Genomic DNA, 19,486 nt, shown 5'->3' on the forward strand with positions numbered 1-19,486 from the left:
CGTCTAAACCAGGAGCTTTTTGGTGATGTGGTTGAAGAATAATGTTTGATCTCCATGCATTATTATTGGATGTTTTGTAGCGAATTTGTCCCAAAGAAAAAACATGGATAGTTTCCAGGTCAGTTGTGTTAGTACCTCCCCCCCCCTTTTTTTTTAAATTTAATTCATTATTTAATTCATTTATATATATCTTAGAACTGAGTGCGTGTGGAGAAAATGCCGACACCAGCAGTGATGTCCACTTATACTGTTTACTTCATACTTTAGCTGCCACACATTGTTTTTGAAAAATATTTAATTTACCTTTGCAATACGATATTAAATGAGGCCATAAATGTTCAGTTTCCTCTCCAAACTGATGTAATGCCAATTTAGTACGACTCTGATAATTTCACATCAAGTTTCAACTCCCAAATTGTACAAAAACGTGACTTCCGTTGACCGTTTAAAATCAGGAATGGTAAAAGATCGGCTTTTTTTTTATCACTTCAGTGCTGTTATTTATGTTCATCTATTCACACAGACTCCTTCCAAACAAGGGGCTCCACGTGTGTTGGAAGAAACACAACGTTTTTTAAGTGAAAACGCAAAACTTTCATTGCATTTTTTTTTTTGCAAAGGTGCTTGGAGTCACTGACAATGTTCAAGGTCTGCCTAAACCTTTGCGACTGCTATGCACACATTGTTTTCAAAACATTGCCGTGTGAACGCTAAAATTTCCTGAAACTAAAAATGCAAAAAAGTAGCAACTGATCACAAAGGTGAAGCTTCTACCAAGCTGTTTCCAATCTGAGGAACACAAACCTTCCAGTGGAGGGAGACTTCAGTCAGGAAGGGTTTTTTTGTTTGTTTGTTTTTGTCTCTTCAGTTAACGTTTCCAGTCGTTTCCCCTCCTGCTGCTTATTGGCTTCAGCTTCTGGAAGCCGAGGAGGAGGAAGTGTGGTGGTGGGTCAGGGAAAGTGTGTGACTGAGGGATGAACTCTGCTACCTCCTCCTCCTCCTCCTCCTCAGCAGATCTAGTTACACTACCAGCCACGGTCACACATTCCAGATATGTCTCATTATCTCAGGGCCACTAAGTCTCCTCTCCCTCTTTCTGTTCCTCATAACCTACAAAAAGAAACGGAAGGGGGGGGGGGGGGGTAAAACAGAGAAAAGGCTGGGCAGACTAATGGCTCTGATGGCTTGATTGATTCAGTGAAGTAATCTGCAAATGGAATACATTAGGAGGCAGCGAGCAGGAGCAGATGACTCAGAAGAACAGAGGAGAGTACAGGAGATGTTGGGAACCAGCAAAGGCCAGTCGGCTGTTTCAGCGGCGTTTTTAATCTCGGGTCTCGCTGGCGGCTCCCGACGGCAAACTGCACCTTCCTTCACCCAACCTGAAGAGAGTCAGAAAGCTGGCTGTGCAGTCCTCGGCTCTGAAGTTCCATGTTAGGCAGAGCTTGGGAAAAAGCACAAAATGGCTGCCATAGATAGAGAGAGCGCATGAGAGAGAGAGAGAGAGAGAGAGAGAGAGAGAGAGAGGCTTCCACAGAAAGAACTGCAGCCTTCTCTCCTCTCTTCTCTTCTCTCTTTCGCTCCACAACACGGCGAGCAGAGATGTTCCTGTATGTTCTAGTGTCATCCACTGTCACCGCCGCCATACATAACGTTGATGTGACCTTCCTCTGAGCTCATAAAACAGAAACAAACCATGTTACACCCCCCCTCCCCCTCCCCAAGCTCTTCCTCCTCCTCTTCCGCCTCCCCATATTACTCCAACTTAGCCATGCGGCCGCCCCCAGTTCCTCCTCATGCCCGATCCACGTCCTCTTCCTCCTCGTCATACGCCTTCTAATAAACCAGTGTGCTGAAGAGCAGAGCCTCAGCAGCATTAGTATTACCAAACACCAGGCCCTCCTCTCCTCTCCTCTCCTCTCCTCTCCTCTCCTCTCTCTCTCCTCTCCTCTCCTCTCCTCTCCTCTCTTGCTGTCCAGCTTGTGCAGTCAGCAGAACAGGCTGGTGCTGTGCAGTATTGAGCCTTGGAAGAAAACGAAATCAATGGCTGCAGAGTGGGAGTGAGTCTGCAGCCTGAGCAGAGTGGCAGTAGGTCTGCAGAGTAGCAGTAGGTCTGCAGAGTGGCAGTAGGTCTGCAGAGTAGCAGTAGGTCTGCAGAGTGGCAGTAGGTCTGCAGAGTGGCAGTAGGTCTGCAGCCTGAGCAGAGGGGCAGTAGGTCTGCAGAGGGGCAGTAGGTCTGCAGTCTGCAGCAGGTCCCATATTTGTACCAACAGTAGTAATTGAAGTTTGACAAATCTAAATATGAAATAATGAAAATACAGCTTTTTCAATAATTGCTTTATTTTCTTTTTTCCCCAAATAAATCTGAATGCATTTCACATTCCACACAGACAGAATCAGACTCTAAATCAAGGCAGTTTGACCTGGGTTCCAAAATCACTGAGGGTCAAAGCTGAACGCCGGTTTCTTCCGTGGCTCATTCCTGGTGGCTTTCTGTTCCACTGATCCTCCTCCCCTCAGCTCCCTTTGGCTCCACCCTCCAGACCACCACGAGGTGCTGAAGCCTCATGACAGCCCGGAGTGTGACTGCGGACCGTCACCTCCCGGTCTGCCGGCCATACCCGACGCCTGACCTCCTGACCCCGTGGTCCCAGTTAGGACCCTCCGCCCAGAGAGTCCTCATCAGATGACCGGTCTTGTGACATCTGGCCCACGGTGTGGCTGGATGTTAAGCACATGGAAACCAGCGAGGGCGTAGGGTCAGCTGATGATGCCGGATCCCGCCTCTAAAGGAACGTCGGGCCGTTTGATCTCTGCTTTAAGAACCGACGTTTGCCTGCCTGACCCCCATCCTGAAACGTTTCCCGGCATTAAAGCTAAATCAGCCAGCTGATTCGTCGCTGCACGTCACCCTGCCGGTTAAATACAGGCAGCAAGTCATCAAGTCATCAAGTCAAGCAGGGGAGGAGTGGCTAAGGGAGGGCAGGAGGAACACCGGGAGGGGGGGGGGGGTGGATTCTGAATCAGCGTTCTCCTCCTGTCACTCCCTCTGGGGTTCCTCCATCAGGTCACATCCCAAAAATAGCAACGGGCGCCGTTTCAAGTGCAAAACCGCCGGCTTCAGGCTGCAGCCAGCCTGCGAGCGTGGGATTTCTATGGGAATAGTTGGCCACCTTCCAATGAGTGCCCCCCCCCCTTCCGCCGTCTTCTCCTCCTTCCTCCCTCCCTCGCTCCCATGTGACTGGCAGATGAGCTTGCATTTCTGAGCACATGAGCTCCACGTGAGCGGCCGGTGTGTAAACATTCACCTTCCCACAAACAATCATCGCCGGCTGCCTTTTTCCTCCTCCTTTTTCTTTTTTTCCCCCCCTCTCTCTCTCTCTCTCTCTCTCTCTCTCTCTCTCTCTCTCTCTCTCTCTCCTGTCCCCTCCCTCTCCGCCTGCCTGTCTTTGTGTCTCAGCCAGCGAGGCTCAATAACAACGCCACATGGCACAAGAGCTCTGCCCAGCACCAATTATTTCAACTGCCTCCCGAGATGACGTGCTTCAAATGCTCACTTTCATTTCTTTTTTTCTTTTTTTTTTTCCCATTTCCCCCCCACTTTCTCTTTGCAAGTCACACAAACAAGAGTTCTCCTTGCCAACATGGATCATTATCAGCATCATGGCACTGATGTCAAGTTTTCCTTTTTTTTTTTTTTTTTTTTTTTTAAAAAAAGGTGAAAAAGGAAGTCATTGTATCTCAGCCTGCACCGTAATAAGGCCCCGAGTCGCAGAAGTCAAATATTGCTGCAGCGCATCAGCAACTCGTTTGGATTTCCGCTCACTTGATTTGCCGTCGCTTGACTTTGACGTGACTCGAGAAAAGAAAAAGAAAAAGAAATGCTCTTCCCTCAGCCTGCATGCATTTTTTACCCAAAGATGACTGGCATTCCTCCAATGATCCCTTCTCCAGATTTACTCACACACACACACACACACACACACACACACACACACACACACACACACACACACACACACACACACACACACACACACACACACACACACACACACACACACACACACACACACACACACACACACACACACACACACGACGTGTTGCTATCGAGTGCAGGGCTGTCAACACATCTCACCAGCTTCAACTTGAGTGAAATGGTAAAATAACTATAAAACATACTGACCGTGACTGTAAGACTTGAAAGCTAATGCTAGTTAGCTTAGCTTTCCTGGCAGCATCAGATGTATCTCAACTTTGGTCTCAGTGTTCCGTTGTTTCAGCTGCTCTTAACATACAAGCTTTTGAAAATCCATGTTTTATGTCAAACTTTGGCCCATGGGCCTTATGGAGGATGTTTGAATTATTCGTCTTCAGAAAACTTCCAAAATGGTTGTTCAGCCTCACAATATGAGGTCATTTTCCTTCATTTATTCTGAAGGTCTTTGGGTTCCACAATTCATCCTCAAAGGCTAAAGTCAGTACGACCTTGAACATTCTGGGCAAAGCTTTAACTTCTAAACGGGGGGGGGTTTAACTTTATTTTTCTTGTTTGAAAAAACAAAAGTACAATGGTTCATCTATACTGCCTTCCTCCTCTCCTGCCAGGACCTGTCCGGCTCCATCGACGACCTGCCCACCGGTACGGAGGGCGCCCTGAGCCCGGGCGTCAGCACCTCCGGGGTGTCCAGCTCCCAGGGCGAGCAGAGCAACCCCGCCCAGTCGCCCTTCTCGCCGCACACCTCGCCGCACCTGCCGGGCATACGCGGGCCGTCGCCCTCCCCCGTCGGCTCGCCGGCCAGCGTCACCCCGTCCCGCTCCGGCCCGCTGTCACCTGCTGCTGTGCCAGGTGAGGACACACGAGGACAGACTGCTGAGCGTGGGAAACGAGACAACGCCTGGAGATACCTGTTGATGATACACCAGCAGCTGATGAGTTTCACCTCCTTTTGTTTTGTCACCTGTTCCATATACGGCGTCGCGGCGCCGTCATAAACGGGGACAGATTTAAGAGTTTTAATTCAAAATTCAATACGGATCTTATGTGTAATTCATGAAGCGGCTCGCCAGATGGGAACATTAAGTTCCTCCTAACGTGACGCCAGTAAAACATCCGGCAGCGAAACACAAGTTACGGCGACGCCAGCGGGTCGTTTCATGCAAAGCGGCGCGGCAGGCGGCGGGCAGGACTCCGTTCACGGGCCTCGTTTGGTTTTATGGTCTCGGCTCGGGCGGACCGCTGGTCATTTTTTACGCTCGGAGCGTGAAAAACTAGACTGTGAATAACGGAGACGGATCGAGTCGGAGCTCTGGAGGTTGTGATCGTGTCTGAATGTGACCACTCCTTTCCGCCAGGTAACCAGATGCCGCCCCGGCCGCCCAGCGTCCAGTCAGACAGCATCATGCACGCTTCCATGAACCAGGCGGCCATGGGCCAGGACAGGGGTGGTGAGTACCATTCCCGCCATCTACTCCTTTACTCAACCCAGAACTCTTCTACCTCATTGGCTGATTCCCAGCCGCTGCAAGGTTCCGTTGTTTCCCATCAACTCCCCCTCAGGCTGAACCTTGGAATAAGTATTTGGAGACGAGGGAGAGAACAGAGATAAAGATTTGTTACGCAACACTTTGATTTAGATGCATCCATTGTTTTTCTCATCGTAAATGATTAGAACGGTTTGTAGTACGTTTGTGACGCTCCTCCCTGATCTTTGCTCAGTGTACGGCCGGAACCCCCAGATGCCTCCGTACGGCTCCCCCGGTCAGCCTGGCTCCGCCTTATCCCCACGCCAGTCGTCAGGAGGCCAGATGCATGCTGGGATAGGACCTTATCCTCAGAACAACACCATGGGAAACTACGGCCCTCAGGGCGGCCAGTATGGCCCGCAAGGTGAGCAGTGGAGGGGAGAGGCCTCTTGATAAGTCGTAAATAGCTTTATCATCATCTGCAAACCATGCAAATATTTAGATTGAATTACAAGAACTGCTGCAGTGTTTTAATAGTTTACAGTTCATCAACTACTGAAAGGATTAGTTGACTTCGCCTCGGTTTACACATCGTTTCAAATGAAAATGTGTATTTTTTGCCGTTTTTGTTTGAGAATATATAAAGTCACCCTGACAGAATGGCTCTGAGGCGACTGCTAGTTTATTAACGCTCTCCTTGGCAGCACCACTGATACCTCACTGTTGTCTGCTACTCTACTGAAATTTGTTTCCAAAAAATCAATGTTTTCTTTGACATTTTAACCATTTTCTTGCTGGTTTGGTGAGGTTGGAGCCTCCCGTGGGCCGGTTTTGTCCCACTAGATATATATCAAAGGGCCGTGAAAGAGATTAGCAATGTAATGAAAGAAAAGTGATTGTTGGTGATCTATAGTCAGTTTAGATGTTGCTTCTCCACAAGGTCAGTCTATTGATGGTAACTGGTTGTTCTGTGGTCAGGTTGTTCTGACAGTGGAGACGTTGCAGAAAAGACCCACAAATGGAGGAAAATACTGCTGCTTCCTCTCCCCTCGGTGGAGATAGTCCTCTGTGCTGGAAAAAAACATCCTGACAACTTGTTGACGCACTCAGTGGCTGTAGGAAAATTGCATATCCATGTTTCTTTCTAGAAAACTTCCCAGATGGTCTTTGGATGTGAATCGACTCCAATTGTAAAATATCAGTTATGACTCTACCTCATGTGTACAACACTGGAGGTTTACCCATGTGGGTAAAACTGACCTGGGATCAGCACAGTTACAGTTTAATGCATCCCGTACGTTTGTCATAGTTTTTATTAGTTATTGTCTTAATGACTGACTTAATGAATGACAACAGTTATCCTGTCTTGCAGATGCTTGCAGATAGGCCAGATTTTTTTAAGTATTTTTTTTTTTTACTTGGAAAGGCTTTGAAATCTCCTGTCTCAATATATTTCTGAAATTATTTCACAAATTATTTCACTTTGAAGTCTCTGATGGTTTCTGTGGGCTTTGAAGAATTTCTGCTACGAGTCGCAGCAGCAAATGGAGGTAAACTTAGAGGCTGGGGACACATGATGGTCACATTTATTCAGTCTCAGGCTGAATTTCCTCCTGGAACAACTAACTTTGGTAACCTGGTTTGTGTTGGGTTTGCACAATCTGAAATGTCAATGCCGTCAATAAAACGTCAACTTTTTTTCTCTGTTTTCATCTTCCCTGCTCATAATTTTAATTTAGAACTCAGATCCACTTAACCTAATTGATCCTGCGTCACATTACTTTCTCTCAGACAGTAACCTTGACTGATGCAATAAACCTAAAAACATAAAAGAAAAAGGAAAGAAAAGGAAAACCAAAAAATGAACCCATGGCTCGCCCTTCTCTCTAATTAGCTAGCACTTGGCGCTTCGCCGTTTCGGTTCGTTAATTCCTGTTTACCGTTATGAGCCAATCAGAGGGCACGCCATGCATGACAAGGCAAATATTGCAAACCGATAAGGTATACCGATATTTTTGACAATGAGCAAATACTATGGCTTGATTTTCAGTAAGTAGTCGTATTACGTTCGAGTGTTTCTTAATACAAAGTCATTTGTGGGCTGCTATGAAAGACGGATTGAGATCGAGAGTTTACCCTCGTAAGATCTCGTATTCTGCTTTTCTAAACGTATTCTGCATTTGTGTGTGCAGTTTTACTTGTTTCTGTATCACCAGACTGAACTGTGTCCTGCTCCTCCAGGTTACCCCCGACAGCCCGGATACACGGGGATGCCCAACGCCAACTACACCAGTGGGCCCGGCATGGGCGGATCCATGAACCCCATGCCGGTTCAGGGCAGCGGCGGTCCGTACGGGAACATGCCCCCAGGCAGGATAGGCCCGGGGCAGATGGCCACGCGTCCCTACGGCCCCACCATGGCCTCCAACATGGCAGGCATGCCGCCTCAAGTGGCGTCGGGCATGTGCCCCCCGCCGGGCATGAACCGGAAAGACGGCGGGCCGCCCATGCATCACGGACCCACCAACTCCATACACACCAGGTGAGAGCCCAGCACCACGGCCTCCTGCAAAGCGCTCTGAGCTCGGAGAAAAACGGAGAAGAAGAAAAAAAAGCTGACCAGAGGAGACTGTGAATCACATTTCCTCCAGACGGCAGTTCAGCCTGCAGAGAGCCGCTCGTTGTAATCTCATGACGTACATCCAACAATGAGGCGCTGCCACGAAAAGAAAAGAACACATTGATTTGTTGCAACCTTCAGTCAGACAGACTTTAAAACTGTAGAACAAATAAACCTTTTAAAAAGTAAACATAGTAAAGCCGGCAAGATTGTGAATAGTGTCTGAAATGTTTGAATATGAACAAGCTGAGGTTACTGCGCTCATTCATTCATTTCAGTAGCATGAAAACAAACAGGATTTATTGATTTTTGAGCACACAGATGGATCAAAACTCTACTTGTATATCCAGGGGCTCGTAATTGAAAATCAAACAGGTGACAGTGAATCAGACTTATCACCTTAAATCAACTTAAAGACATCAGAAAACAGTCAATAGATCCCGTTGTGACTTCCACTGCTAGCAGCCGGCACTCATTTGATATGTGTGTGTGTGTTTCTGGTGGTTTGAAGAAGCTCATGTTCAAAATGTGACGTCCAGCCTGTGATTGGATTGTGGTGCTGAGGAAGTCCTCGGGCTACTGTAATGAATAGTATTATCTGTTTGTCTGCTTCCTGCTTGTATTTCAATGACCCTACAAGTTATAATACAAACACATCCTGTGTGTATGGGACTAAGAGAACTTGTACACGTCATCCGCTTTGATGAGATATTGTGTCTGTATGTTTGAGGCTTGATAAGGCAACTTTGTCTTTTGTTTCCCTTTTGCTGCTTTGTTTTAAGTGAAAATGTTTAAACAGGGCCTGAGTTTTCCCTCAAACGTTTTCTCTCCAGGCCACCCGGCTATCCTAACATGTCCCAGGGCATGATGGGAGCAGGCTCTCCGTACGGCCCCGGCATGAACAGCATGCATGGGATGATGAACCAGGCAGGACCCGGGCCGTACCCCATGGCAGCCAACATGGCCAACAACACCCAAGGTGTGTGTGTGTGTGTGCGTGCGTGTGTGTGCGTGTGCGTGTGTGCGCGTGTGTGCGTGTGTGTGTGTGTGCGTGTGGGTGTGGGTGTGCTAAAGCCTCAGGTCGTGATGTTCGGCCTGCAAAATGTTTTCATCGACTATAATTGGTTATATTCGGTATATATCAAAGTTTGGTTTTCTGCTCTCCGGACCCCAGGAATGCCTCCGAGTTCAGAGTTTGCGATGGAAAAGATGAACCCGGCGCAGAAAATGAACAACAAAGTGGAGGGGACTCCCAAGCCCGAATCCAAAAAGGTAAAAGTCCAAGAGAAAAATGTCATTGTATTGTAGCGATGTCTGTTTTTGGACGATTATTGATATCTGTAGATGTTTTTGTTTTCAACATTCCAGTGCAGATTGACCCACTTCATTTAATCATCTCACATTTAGAATAGGATAGAAATATCTTATTAGTCCCAGGTGGAAATTCCTTTAATAGAGAGAAAATATAGGAAAACCTATCTTGTGGTGCACCTTGAGGGAGGTTTTCCCATTCAGAGTGGAGTGGGTGTGTCAGTGGTGTGTGATGTGTGATGTGGGAGGTGTTGAAGGACGAACTGCGATGATGTAAGGGGGTGTGAAATGTTTGACAGGTCTACTGTTGTGCTATGTGAAGCAATAAAGAAAATTGGCGACCCTGACATTTCAACATGTCCCTTGAGAACGTTCAAGCCTGCGGGGCCGCGATGTTCGCCGCTACCGTCAAACGACCCGAGTTTTGGCAACATGACCCCCGGAGCCGTGGTTTCAGCATGTCGAAGCCCAGGTCCAGCTCTTAAGGCATCATGGTGGACGACACCAAATTCTACCACATCGTCGCAGCATTGGATTCATCCACCACCTGCTGAGTGATGGGGCTGCTGCGAGACCCGGTGGCGCAAATCCAATTCACCTCTCTGAAAAATCAGCTCCTACGTCTGTTCTCGCCGTCCGACGCAGAACGAGAGGAGTGTCTGCTGTCACTCCACGGTTTGGAGGACAGTAAACCCACAGAGCTGATGGAAAATACGCTGGTGCTGCTGGACTCGGGGGACGCCTCGGTCCTCTTCACCCAGCCGTTCCTGCGTCGGCTCCCGATGCAGGTGTGCTCGGCTCTGGCCATCGTGGTTTAGCAGAGGAAGCCAATTGGATTCTGCTCGCAGCACGCCCGTACGAAGTACATGAACGCGTGGCCAGTGGAGCCGCAACACCAGCCAAAGGAGAACACACCGATGGCCATCGCGACGGCGAGCTGTGCTTTTTCCACCGGCGGTTCAGGAACAGAGCCAAGCGCTGGGAAACGCCAGACCCGGAGCTCCATGGCAGCTGTGGGCACTGGGAACACGGATAAGCTGCTGTTCACTCAAGACACTTTATGGTGATAATGGTGCACAGCGGAGCATAATCTACTGACGTCATGAGGGGATGGCGCTCACGGGACTCCCATCTGCACCTTCAGCACCAGGTTTGTATCTGTGTGTTTTGATGGCCGTCAGTTTGGAAGGGATTTTGTGATGGCTGCTGTGTGCGTGCCCGTCCTGGGAGCTGATTTCCTGTGTTGCTCATGGACTATTAGTGGACATTGCAAACCACCGACGAGTGCAGGGGCCAGAAAACTTCAATACTCAAAGAGCCATCTGGACCCGTTTCCCACTGAGCACACTGGGAGCCGCACCTGGACAGGGGGGCTAAAGGCCTGGGAGTGCAGCTACACCGAAGGACGGCTTTCACTCCACAAGCGAATGGACTGTGCCAGTGTTTCCATCGCACGATGAAGGCCGCGCTACAAGCCGCCCTCACGGACACCAACTGGATGGATCGGCTGCCGCGCGTCATGTTGGGCCTACGCTGGGCCTCAAAGGAAGATCTGCAGGCGTCGTGAGCCAAGCTGGTGTTTGGTCGTCCCGGAGAGTTCCTGCCAGAGCCATCAGAACCTCAAAAGAACCTGATGGCAGCTGAATACCCAACATTCCCCACGTCAGCCTCCGTATGACAGCCCGCTTCACGTACTGGAGGGCTGAAGGACTTTGTGGTGGACATGGGGGTCAGCCGGTCCCGGTTTCAGTGGACCGCCGAGACGTGTTTTTTTTGTTTTCATTTCAGAAAGTTTTTCTAATTCACACGGAACCACCAGAATTTCTCAAACCACTGCAGTTTGCCTGCCTGGCCACTAGTTGATGCTGCGAGTTTGTTAGGCAACCACGCACACATCCGTCGTATCTCCTTGTTTTTGTACTGTGCACGGTGTATTCGGTATCATCTCTATCTAAAAAAAACAAGTCTCCACTTATGCAGACGATGTTGTAATTGCAATTTGTTGAAGCACTGGTAAATCTGATATTGAGCACCATTAAGTAGTGCTCTTGGATTGTTGTTGATCTACTTGAACACGAGCACAAAAAAACTATTTCCTACAATCGTACTGTTTCACAAAAGTTGTCTTTGGAAGCCATTTTCAAAAAGCGCCATCTGTAGGGACTCCCTCATCCTAAAAGTTCCTGAACGTCGCTGATTGTTTCATGCTGTGTGTTTTTAACCCATCCATTGTTTCCCTATCAACACAGAAGTCGAGTTCTTCCACCATCACCAATGAGAAGATCACCCGTCTGTACGAGCTGGGTCCGGAGCCGGAGAGGAAGATGTGGGTGGATCGGTACCTGGCCTTTGCCGAGGAGAAGGCCATGGGCATGAACAACCTGCCGGCCGTGGGCCGCAAGCCCCTCGACCTCTTCAGACTCTACGTGTCCGTCAAAGAGATCGGCGGCCTCACACAGGTACGGTCGCATCCACGTTTCCCAGCTCTGTGAACTTCGCCGTGCAGCTCTCTCATCCTCTCTCTCTCTCTCTCCCCCTCGCTCGCCCACCAGGTGAACAAGAACAAGAAGTGGAGGGAGCTGGCCACCAACCTGAACGTGGGCACGTCCAGCAGCGCGGCCAGCTCGCTCAAGAAGCAGTACATCCAGTGTTTGTACGCCTTCGAGTGCAAGATCGAGCGCGGCGAGGACCCGCCCCCAGAGTTCTTCAACACGGACGCCAAGAAGAACCAGCCGAAGATCCAGCCTCCCAGTCCAGGTGAGCCGCCCCCCCCCCCCCCCCCCCCCCCCCCCCACCACCACCACCACCACGACAACCTGCTCGCCGTCATCCGCAACCTCCTTTTAATGTAAATTACAATTTAAAGAATGAAACCTTGCTCTCCCCCCGGGTGCTTGGTGGATTCCACCCAATCCATCACAACCTCCTCGGTCTGTTTGCCCCGCATCGTCTCCCCACAAACCAGTTGCCTTTATCGTGTCCCATTAATTGCGATGTTAAAAGATGGTCGTTTGTCATTTCTTGTTGGAGCGTCATAAATCACTGACGTTTTGCTTTATCTTGGGGGGGGGGGGGGGGGAGTTCTGAACAAGGGATTTACCGATACCAGTGTCATGATCTCCGGTAAAACCCGATGAAGACCACTGACGTCAGCAGCAGGATGACAAGAGATGGTGTCAGCTGGAGAGGCTTTGATTTTTATGAAAATAACAAGTAAGACAAGACTGTTAATTATGTTCTGCCAAAATATCAAGGGGAGGAGAAAGATGGTTCATACAAGAGCAGCAACTTCATCACTATAGACATGTAGACATTATACATAGACGGACATAGACATTAGACATAGACACCAGGGCCAGCGGAGTTCACCCGGTTGTGGTTCTCAGTGACGCTTTGCCTTCGTGTATCGTTTGCATACGGAGTGTAAATTAGACTTAATGGCATTTCGGAACTCGGTATCGGCAACTGGCTACAGGTTAGTACTCGTACCCGTCCTTTCAAACAGTGGTATCAGTGTATCTCTAGTCTCCCTCCTCCCCTCCTCCCCTGATCGACTCGCCTCCCAACAGTGAACTGTGGGTAGAAGTCAGTGTGTGAACCTGCAACAGGGAGGAGGAGCGTCATGCTGTCACCTGGAACGCCTGTTTGGTTTGGAGGGACTCGTGTTATAAACCACCAGGAGCGACCATGTTGGGGGGGGGGGGGGTCAGCAACACTTTGTTGTTACAGGAGACATCAGGGCGCTTGTCATCTGGCATCAGCCCCATAGGGGGGGGGTGATGTGGCGATAGTGGCCCTCCACTAGCGGAGCGCCTCGCCTGCCGGGCCCAAGGCTGCAGTGGCGAGGCGATGCTTCCCCAGAGATTAGTGCTGAGCCAGAAATGATGAATAGAGGTGTGTGTGTGTGTGTGTGTGTGTGTGTGTGTGTGTGTGTGTGTGTGTGTGTGTGTGTGCGTGTGTGCGTGTGTGTGTGTGTAAAAGTCACATGATTCTCTCACTCTGACTCAGTTTTTTTTTCTTCTCGTCCCCCACAAGATCCTCTCTCCCCCCCTCCTCTTCTTCTTCAGTAGAGGGAAATCCCTGCCGGTGGGGGGGAGGGGGGGGGGGGGGGGTGCTGTTAATGTGTGTGAGAGAGAGAGATGTGAATAAATGTGACCTGCTGGTGACCCTGCTGTGTTGTGCTTCTGCCAGTTTAATGAATGGGAACCTGTGACTCATCAGACTGGCTGCTAATAGCGCCAAGTCCTGAGCCTAAGTTAAGGATGACCGCCATTGTCAGTCACACACACACACACAACACACACACACACACACACACACACACACACACACACACACACACACACACACACACACACACACACACACACACACACACACACACACACACACACACACACACACACACACACACACACACACACACACACACACACACACGCACACACACACACCGTCTCCTGTCTCTACAGGGCAGGCGGTAATCTGTCAGAGTCAGGGTTTAGATCATTGTTTCCCGGTGGCTCCCGGAGGCCGGGCGCTGGAGGGGGGGGGGCTGGCATGCTGCGATGAGCCGGAGGATTCAACATTTTCGCTGGCTGTGCACTCAAAAGCCAGTCAGCTTGACACTAACTGTGTTCCTCTGCGCAGCACTCAGGAATTTCTTAATGGGATTTGGGATTGCCAAAAGCAGCATGTGTTCTCTGAAAGCCTCCCCCCCCCCCTCCCTCCCTCCCTCTCCCACCTCCCTCCCAAGCAGTGTTCAGCCCATCCACCACCAAACCATCAACTCGACTTTATTCCTGGAGCGCAGACAGCGAGGCTGGAGATGAGACCTTCTCCCAATTCTCTCTGAGTGCTGCAAAGCAAAACACATTTTAGATAGTTGGGTTTCCTTCTTTCATCCGCTTTGACCAACAACAACAACAACAACATTTCTTGTGTTTCCCCCTGGTTTCACAGCTGGATCCGGATCCCTGCAAGGACCCCAGACGCCTCAGTCCACCAGTAGTTCCATGGCAGAGGGGGGAGAGCTGAAGCCCCCCACCCCGGCCTCCACCCCGCACACACAGATGCCCCCGATGCCCGGCGTCAGGTACGGTCCAGGAACCAGCAGCCAAACCGATCCCGGTGGGGGAAGAGGAAGAAGGGAATTAGCACCGAGGCCAAACTGAAAAGATGTACACAAACACCTGAATGACTGTTCAAAGTCTGGCCCAAGCCCTAGCGTCTGGGAAAAAATGGAATTGTACACAAACTGAATGGACGACAAAAATGTTGATTTCGCTGAGACACCTTTCCGGCATTCTGGAGTTTCAGTGTCCTTTTTAATGTCGTCCAAATCTGCCTTCGCTTATGTCTTCTTTGTTCCATCCTTACATACACATTCCTTCACTGCCACCAGGTGAAACAGGAAATCCAAAAACAATACTGATTAGTTGATGCTCACTGAGAACCTAAACAAATATATGTAGGACTCAGAACAGCAGTGACACTAACAAAGTCTTTGGTTCAACACATTGTCATTTGTTAGATTTAGAAAGATAAACTCAGATGTGAATTTAATGTAGACGTTTGACTGAACTTCCCTGTCGCCTGTTAGGAGTAGCGTGAACCTCCAGGACCCCTTTGCCGACGGCGGCGACCCTGCATTTTCCAGAAGGAACGCCATGACTCCAAACTCTCAGGGCTACCAGCCTGGGATGGGTGGCCCCGAGATGATGGGCCGAATGGGCCCCTATGAAGCCAACAAGGACCCTTTTGGAGGCATGAGGAAAGGTACGTACTCTCTGTCCCACCAGGTCTGGTGATGCAGGACTTTTTGTGGAACTGCAGCTACAGTTTGTTCTTTGATTGTTCCCCAGCTGGAGAGCAGTTTATGCCACCGGGCCCCAACAGTGGGATGGGAGAACAGTACAACCGAGGCCCGCCGGGCCCAATGGGCAACATGCAGATGGGCCAGAGGCAACAGTACCCATATGGATATGACCGGAGGTACAGTAAACCTTCTCTGATTGAAAGATCAGGAATCCAACAAAAGCAAAGCGTTGAAAGACGATTTGTTGTTTGTCTTTACAGACAGGACCCCAGTATGGGCCCCGATGGCAACATGGGACCAGGAGCTCCTCAGCCCAACATGATGCCTTCTGGAGCAGACACAGGGATGTACTCACCAAGCCGCCCGCCGCCACAGCAACGGTCAGTTAACACCGACGGCGAAAAATGTTTTAATATAACCATCCTGCCGACTATTAGTTTTGCTTCCATTGAAGCGCTTGCTTTCCCTGGGCAGAGGAGAGTGATGGTGTGAGTTCTTGTTTTCAGGCATGAGTCCTACACAAATCAGTACCCTGGCCAAGGAGCTCCCCCTGGTGCCCCGTACCCCAACCAACAGCCAGGAATGTATCCACAGCAGCAACCGGTGAGAACATTCTGTTCAGCTCCTATAGCATTTGCATCAAAGCCGGTTTCGCCCATCAGTGTGTTTTTCTCATTTTAGTTCTTTTATTCTTCAAATAAAAAAACCATTTCTAAACACCCTTCTGAATATTTGCCGACAGAACTACAAGCGTCCTGTGGATGGCGGGTATGGTCCTCCAGCCAAGCGCCATGAAGGAGAAATGTACAACGTTCCTTACACTGGTCAGCAGCAGCCAGGACCCCAGTCCGCCGGGCCGCAGGGCCAACAGGACATGTACAACCAGTATAATGCTTACCCTGGAGGGGAACGCAGACCACCCGGCCCACAGAACCAGTTCCCCTTCCCCTTCGGACGGGACAGAGGGCCTTCCTCTGCAGGCCCCAACTCCCAGTCCCAAATGCCTCCACAGATGATGGCGAGCCCCATGCCTTCAGGTCCTGATGGCCCCCAGGGTCCCATGTGGCAGGGCCGCAATGAGATGGGCTATCCTAACTACCCCAATCGACAAGGGCCTCCTGTTCCCGGCCAGGGCCCCGGCTATCATGGCATGAATCGCTCAGAGGAGATGATGCCGTCAGACCAACGCATGAACCACGAGGGACAGTGGCCCGGTCACGTCAACCAGCGGCAGCCGCCGTTTGGCCCCGCCGGCTCTGGACCGCCCATGACCAGACCTTTGCCCTCCACCTACCAGACCTCCCAGAACCACATTCCTCAGGTGTCGAGCCCAGCACCCATGCCCCGGCCTATGGAAAGCAGGACGTCGCCCAGCAAGTCCCCCTACATCCATCCTGGCGTCAAGGTGCATAAAGCCGGACCCCCGGTGCCCGCCTCCCACATCGGCCAGGCTCCCGTGCAGCAGCCCATGATCCGGCGAGACGTGGCCTTCCCTCCCGGCTCCGTGGAGGCCTCCCAACCTCACCTCAAACCCCGCAGGCGGCTCACCATGAAAGACATCGGTACAGTGCCTTTCCACGTATTCTCTCAATACCGTCAGCAATTGTAAATACGGACATTTGTTGACTGATTGTGAACATTTGGCTCATGTTTATTCTGGGTTTGTATCCACAGGCACCCCTGAGGCTTGGAGAGTAATGATGTCGCTAAAATCAGGCCTGTTGGCTGAAAGCACATGGGCCTTGGACACCATTAACATTTTACTGTATGATGATGGCAGCATTTCTACTTTTAATCTATGCCAGGTGAGTTAAACCTCCACCAGCCAGAGTGAATTATTTCTTTGTGTTGCGTTGAAGTAATTCAATACCTTTGGTTCTTTGGTTCTGCAGCTTCCCGGATTCCTGGAGCTCATAGTGGAATATTTTAGACGCTGCCTCATCGAGATCTTCGGCATCTTGAAGGAGTACGAAGTTGGAGACCACGGCCAACGCACTCTCATAGACCCCAACGCAGCCGAGGACTCTGACGACGAGATTCCCATGCCCGAGGTGGAGGACATGGACACTGACGAGGAGGACGAGGAGGACGAGGAGGGAGACGAAACGAAGACCAATCCCGACGCCTCGTCCCTGGTGCAGGTGAAAGAGGAGGAGGAGGAGGAGGAGGAGGAGAGCTCCCAGAGAGAGAAGTCTTCAGAGGATGAGGAAGAGGAGAAGGGAAGGGGGTCTTCGATCAAGGAAACCAATACTTCTACCTCAGGGTCCTCTCAGGACCCCAACCTCCACTCGGAAAAGCCCAAGCAGGCGAGCAAGTTCGACAAACTCCCCATCAAGGTGGTGCGGAAAAAGAACCCCTTCATGGTAAACCACTCGTCCAAGCTAGGTCAGAGGCAAAGCTTCGACAGTGGCCTCGTACACTGGAGCATCGGTGGTGGAGACACGACTGAGCACATCCAGACCCACTTTGAGAGCTGCATGGATCTTCTCAAGCAACGGAAACGCTCCCCGGCCGCCGCCGAGAGCCGCAAGAAGGTCCAGGCCTTTGGGGCGGCAACGGAAAACCTGGAGAAATCCAAGTCCGGCGGCGAGGGCAGGTCTCAGCAACAGCAGCCCCAGTCTGTTGAGTCTCATAAATCTCCCAGTGACAAGACCACGCCTCCTCTGCCCATCGGCGCACCGGTCACCGCCACCATCGACGACGTGCTCTCTGCCCGCCCGGGGTCCGTCACCGAGGAGGTGGTGCGTGGAGGTGCCGAGGAGCAGAAGGAGAACGGCAAGTATTTGTTCAGCATCAGCCCCGACCTCCAGAGCCGCCGGAACATCAAGATCCTGGAGGACGAGCCCCACAGCAAAGACGAGATGCCGCTCAGCACTCTGTCAGACTGGCAGGACTCGCTAGCCCGGCGCTGCATCTGCGTGTCCAACATCGTGCGGAGCCTCTCCTTCGTCCCCGGAAACGACCTGGAGATGTCGAAACACCCGGGCCTCCTGCTGCTCCTGGGCCGCCTGGTGCTGCTCCACCACAGGCACCCCGAGCGCAAACAGGCGCCCGTCACCTACGAGAAAGAGGAAGAGGAAGACGAGGGCGTGAGCTGCGAGAGAGACGAGTGGTGGTGGGACTGCCTGGAGGTGTTGAGAGAGAACTGCTTGGTCACGCTGGCCAACATCTCCGGCCAGCTGGACCTTTCTATTTACCCAGAGAGTATATGCCTCCCGCTGCTGGACGGCCTCCTCCATTGGGCCGTGTGCCCGTCGGCAGAGGCCTTGGACCCCTTCCCCACTCTGGGGCCGCACGGCTCACTTTCACCCCAGAGACTGGTCCTCGAGACCCTCAGCAAGCTCAGCATCCAGGACAACAACGTCGACCTCATTCTGGCAACGCCGCCGTTCAGTCGCCTGGAGAAGCTCTACGGCTCGCTGGTGCGCCTGGTCGGCGAGCGCAAGGTGGCCGTCTGCCGGGAAATGGCGGTGGTGCTGCTGGCTAACTTGGCCCAGGGCGACAGCCTAGCGGCGCGGGCCATCGCCGTGCAGAAGGGCAGCGTGGGCAACCTGCTGGGCTTCCTGGAGGACAGCTTAGCCGCCACGCAGTACCAGCAGAGCCAGAGCTCCTTGCTGCAGATGCAGGGCGGGCCCCAGTTCGAGCCCACCAGCGTGGACATGATGCGGCGGGCGGCGCGGGCCCTGCACGCCCTGGCCAAGGTGGAGGAGAACCACTCGGAGTTCACGCTGTACGAGTCGCGGCTACTGGACATCTCGGTGTCCCCGCTCATGAACTCTATGGTGTCCCAAGTAATCTGTGACGTACTGTTTCTGATCGGCCAGTCATGACAGCCGTGGGGAGGTCTCGGCTCCGCCTCTTTCCATTCCCCCTCCAACCCCGTTTTATTTTGTGTGTGCGTGCGTGTGTCTGTTGCGCGTGAATGAAAAGAGTAAAAATGGCTGTCCTCCTACTTTTCTTTTTCCCCCCCCCCCCTTTTTTAATTTATGCAAAATCACCTCGGATTCCACTGTCTTTTCTCCCCCTGCTTCTCTACTAAAGGAAGGAATCTCATGAAGTAGCTGTGGTTTTTAAGCGTTGGATACGGAAAAAGTTCAACTGGGCGAAGAAGAAGAGCAGATCGGGACGGGACGGGACGGGACGCCGCTGTCCTGCGGGGGAAATACAAACTGAAAAAACTGACTTTCTGGGAGGGGGAGGGGGGGGGGGGGGGTCCGTTCTTTTTTGTTTTGTTTTGTTTTGTTTTGTTTTTTGTTTTGTTTTTTAAA

The 19,486-nt window shown here is 51.2% G+C and overlaps 1 protein-coding gene across 3 annotated transcripts; it reads left to right on the plus strand.

Annotated features, from left to right (window-relative positions):
• The first annotated feature begins 4,614 nt into the window (after nucleotides 1-4,614).
• On the plus strand, nucleotides 4,615-19,337 carry LOC308144429 (AT-rich interactive domain-containing protein 1A-like). Of its 3 annotated transcripts, XM_080515544.1 has the most exons (16): nucleotides 4,615-4,852; nucleotides 5,359-5,451; nucleotides 5,723-5,893; nucleotides 7,711-8,011; nucleotides 8,923-9,068; nucleotides 9,264-9,361; nucleotides 11,650-11,859; nucleotides 11,953-12,157; nucleotides 14,363-14,495; nucleotides 15,003-15,178; nucleotides 15,265-15,394; nucleotides 15,479-15,598; nucleotides 15,725-15,821; nucleotides 15,961-16,780; nucleotides 16,893-17,023; nucleotides 17,111-19,337. In XM_080515544.1, the coding sequence occupies exons 2-16, from the start codon at nucleotides 5,367-5,369 to the stop codon at nucleotides 19,046-19,048; spliced, it is 4,761 nt and encodes a 1,586-aa protein (XP_080371670.1). In that variant the 5' UTR covers nucleotides 4,615-4,852; nucleotides 5,359-5,366; the 3' UTR covers nucleotides 19,049-19,337. The 3 variants fall into 3 exon arrangements, with proteins under 3 accessions (XP_080371670.1, XP_080371669.1, XP_080371668.1); XM_080515543.1 differs by having other exon boundaries at nucleotides 15,265-15,598; XM_080515542.1 differs by lacking the exon at nucleotides 5,723-5,893 and having other exon boundaries at nucleotides 4,726-4,852.
• The last annotated feature ends 149 nt before the right edge of the window (nucleotides 19,338-19,486 follow it).

This window comes from Blennius ocellaris (assembly GCF_963422515.1).
Source record: "Blennius ocellaris genome assembly, chromosome: 20".
NCBI classification, from domain to species: domain Eukaryota; kingdom Metazoa; phylum Chordata; class Actinopteri; order Blenniiformes; family Blenniidae; genus Blennius; species Blennius ocellaris.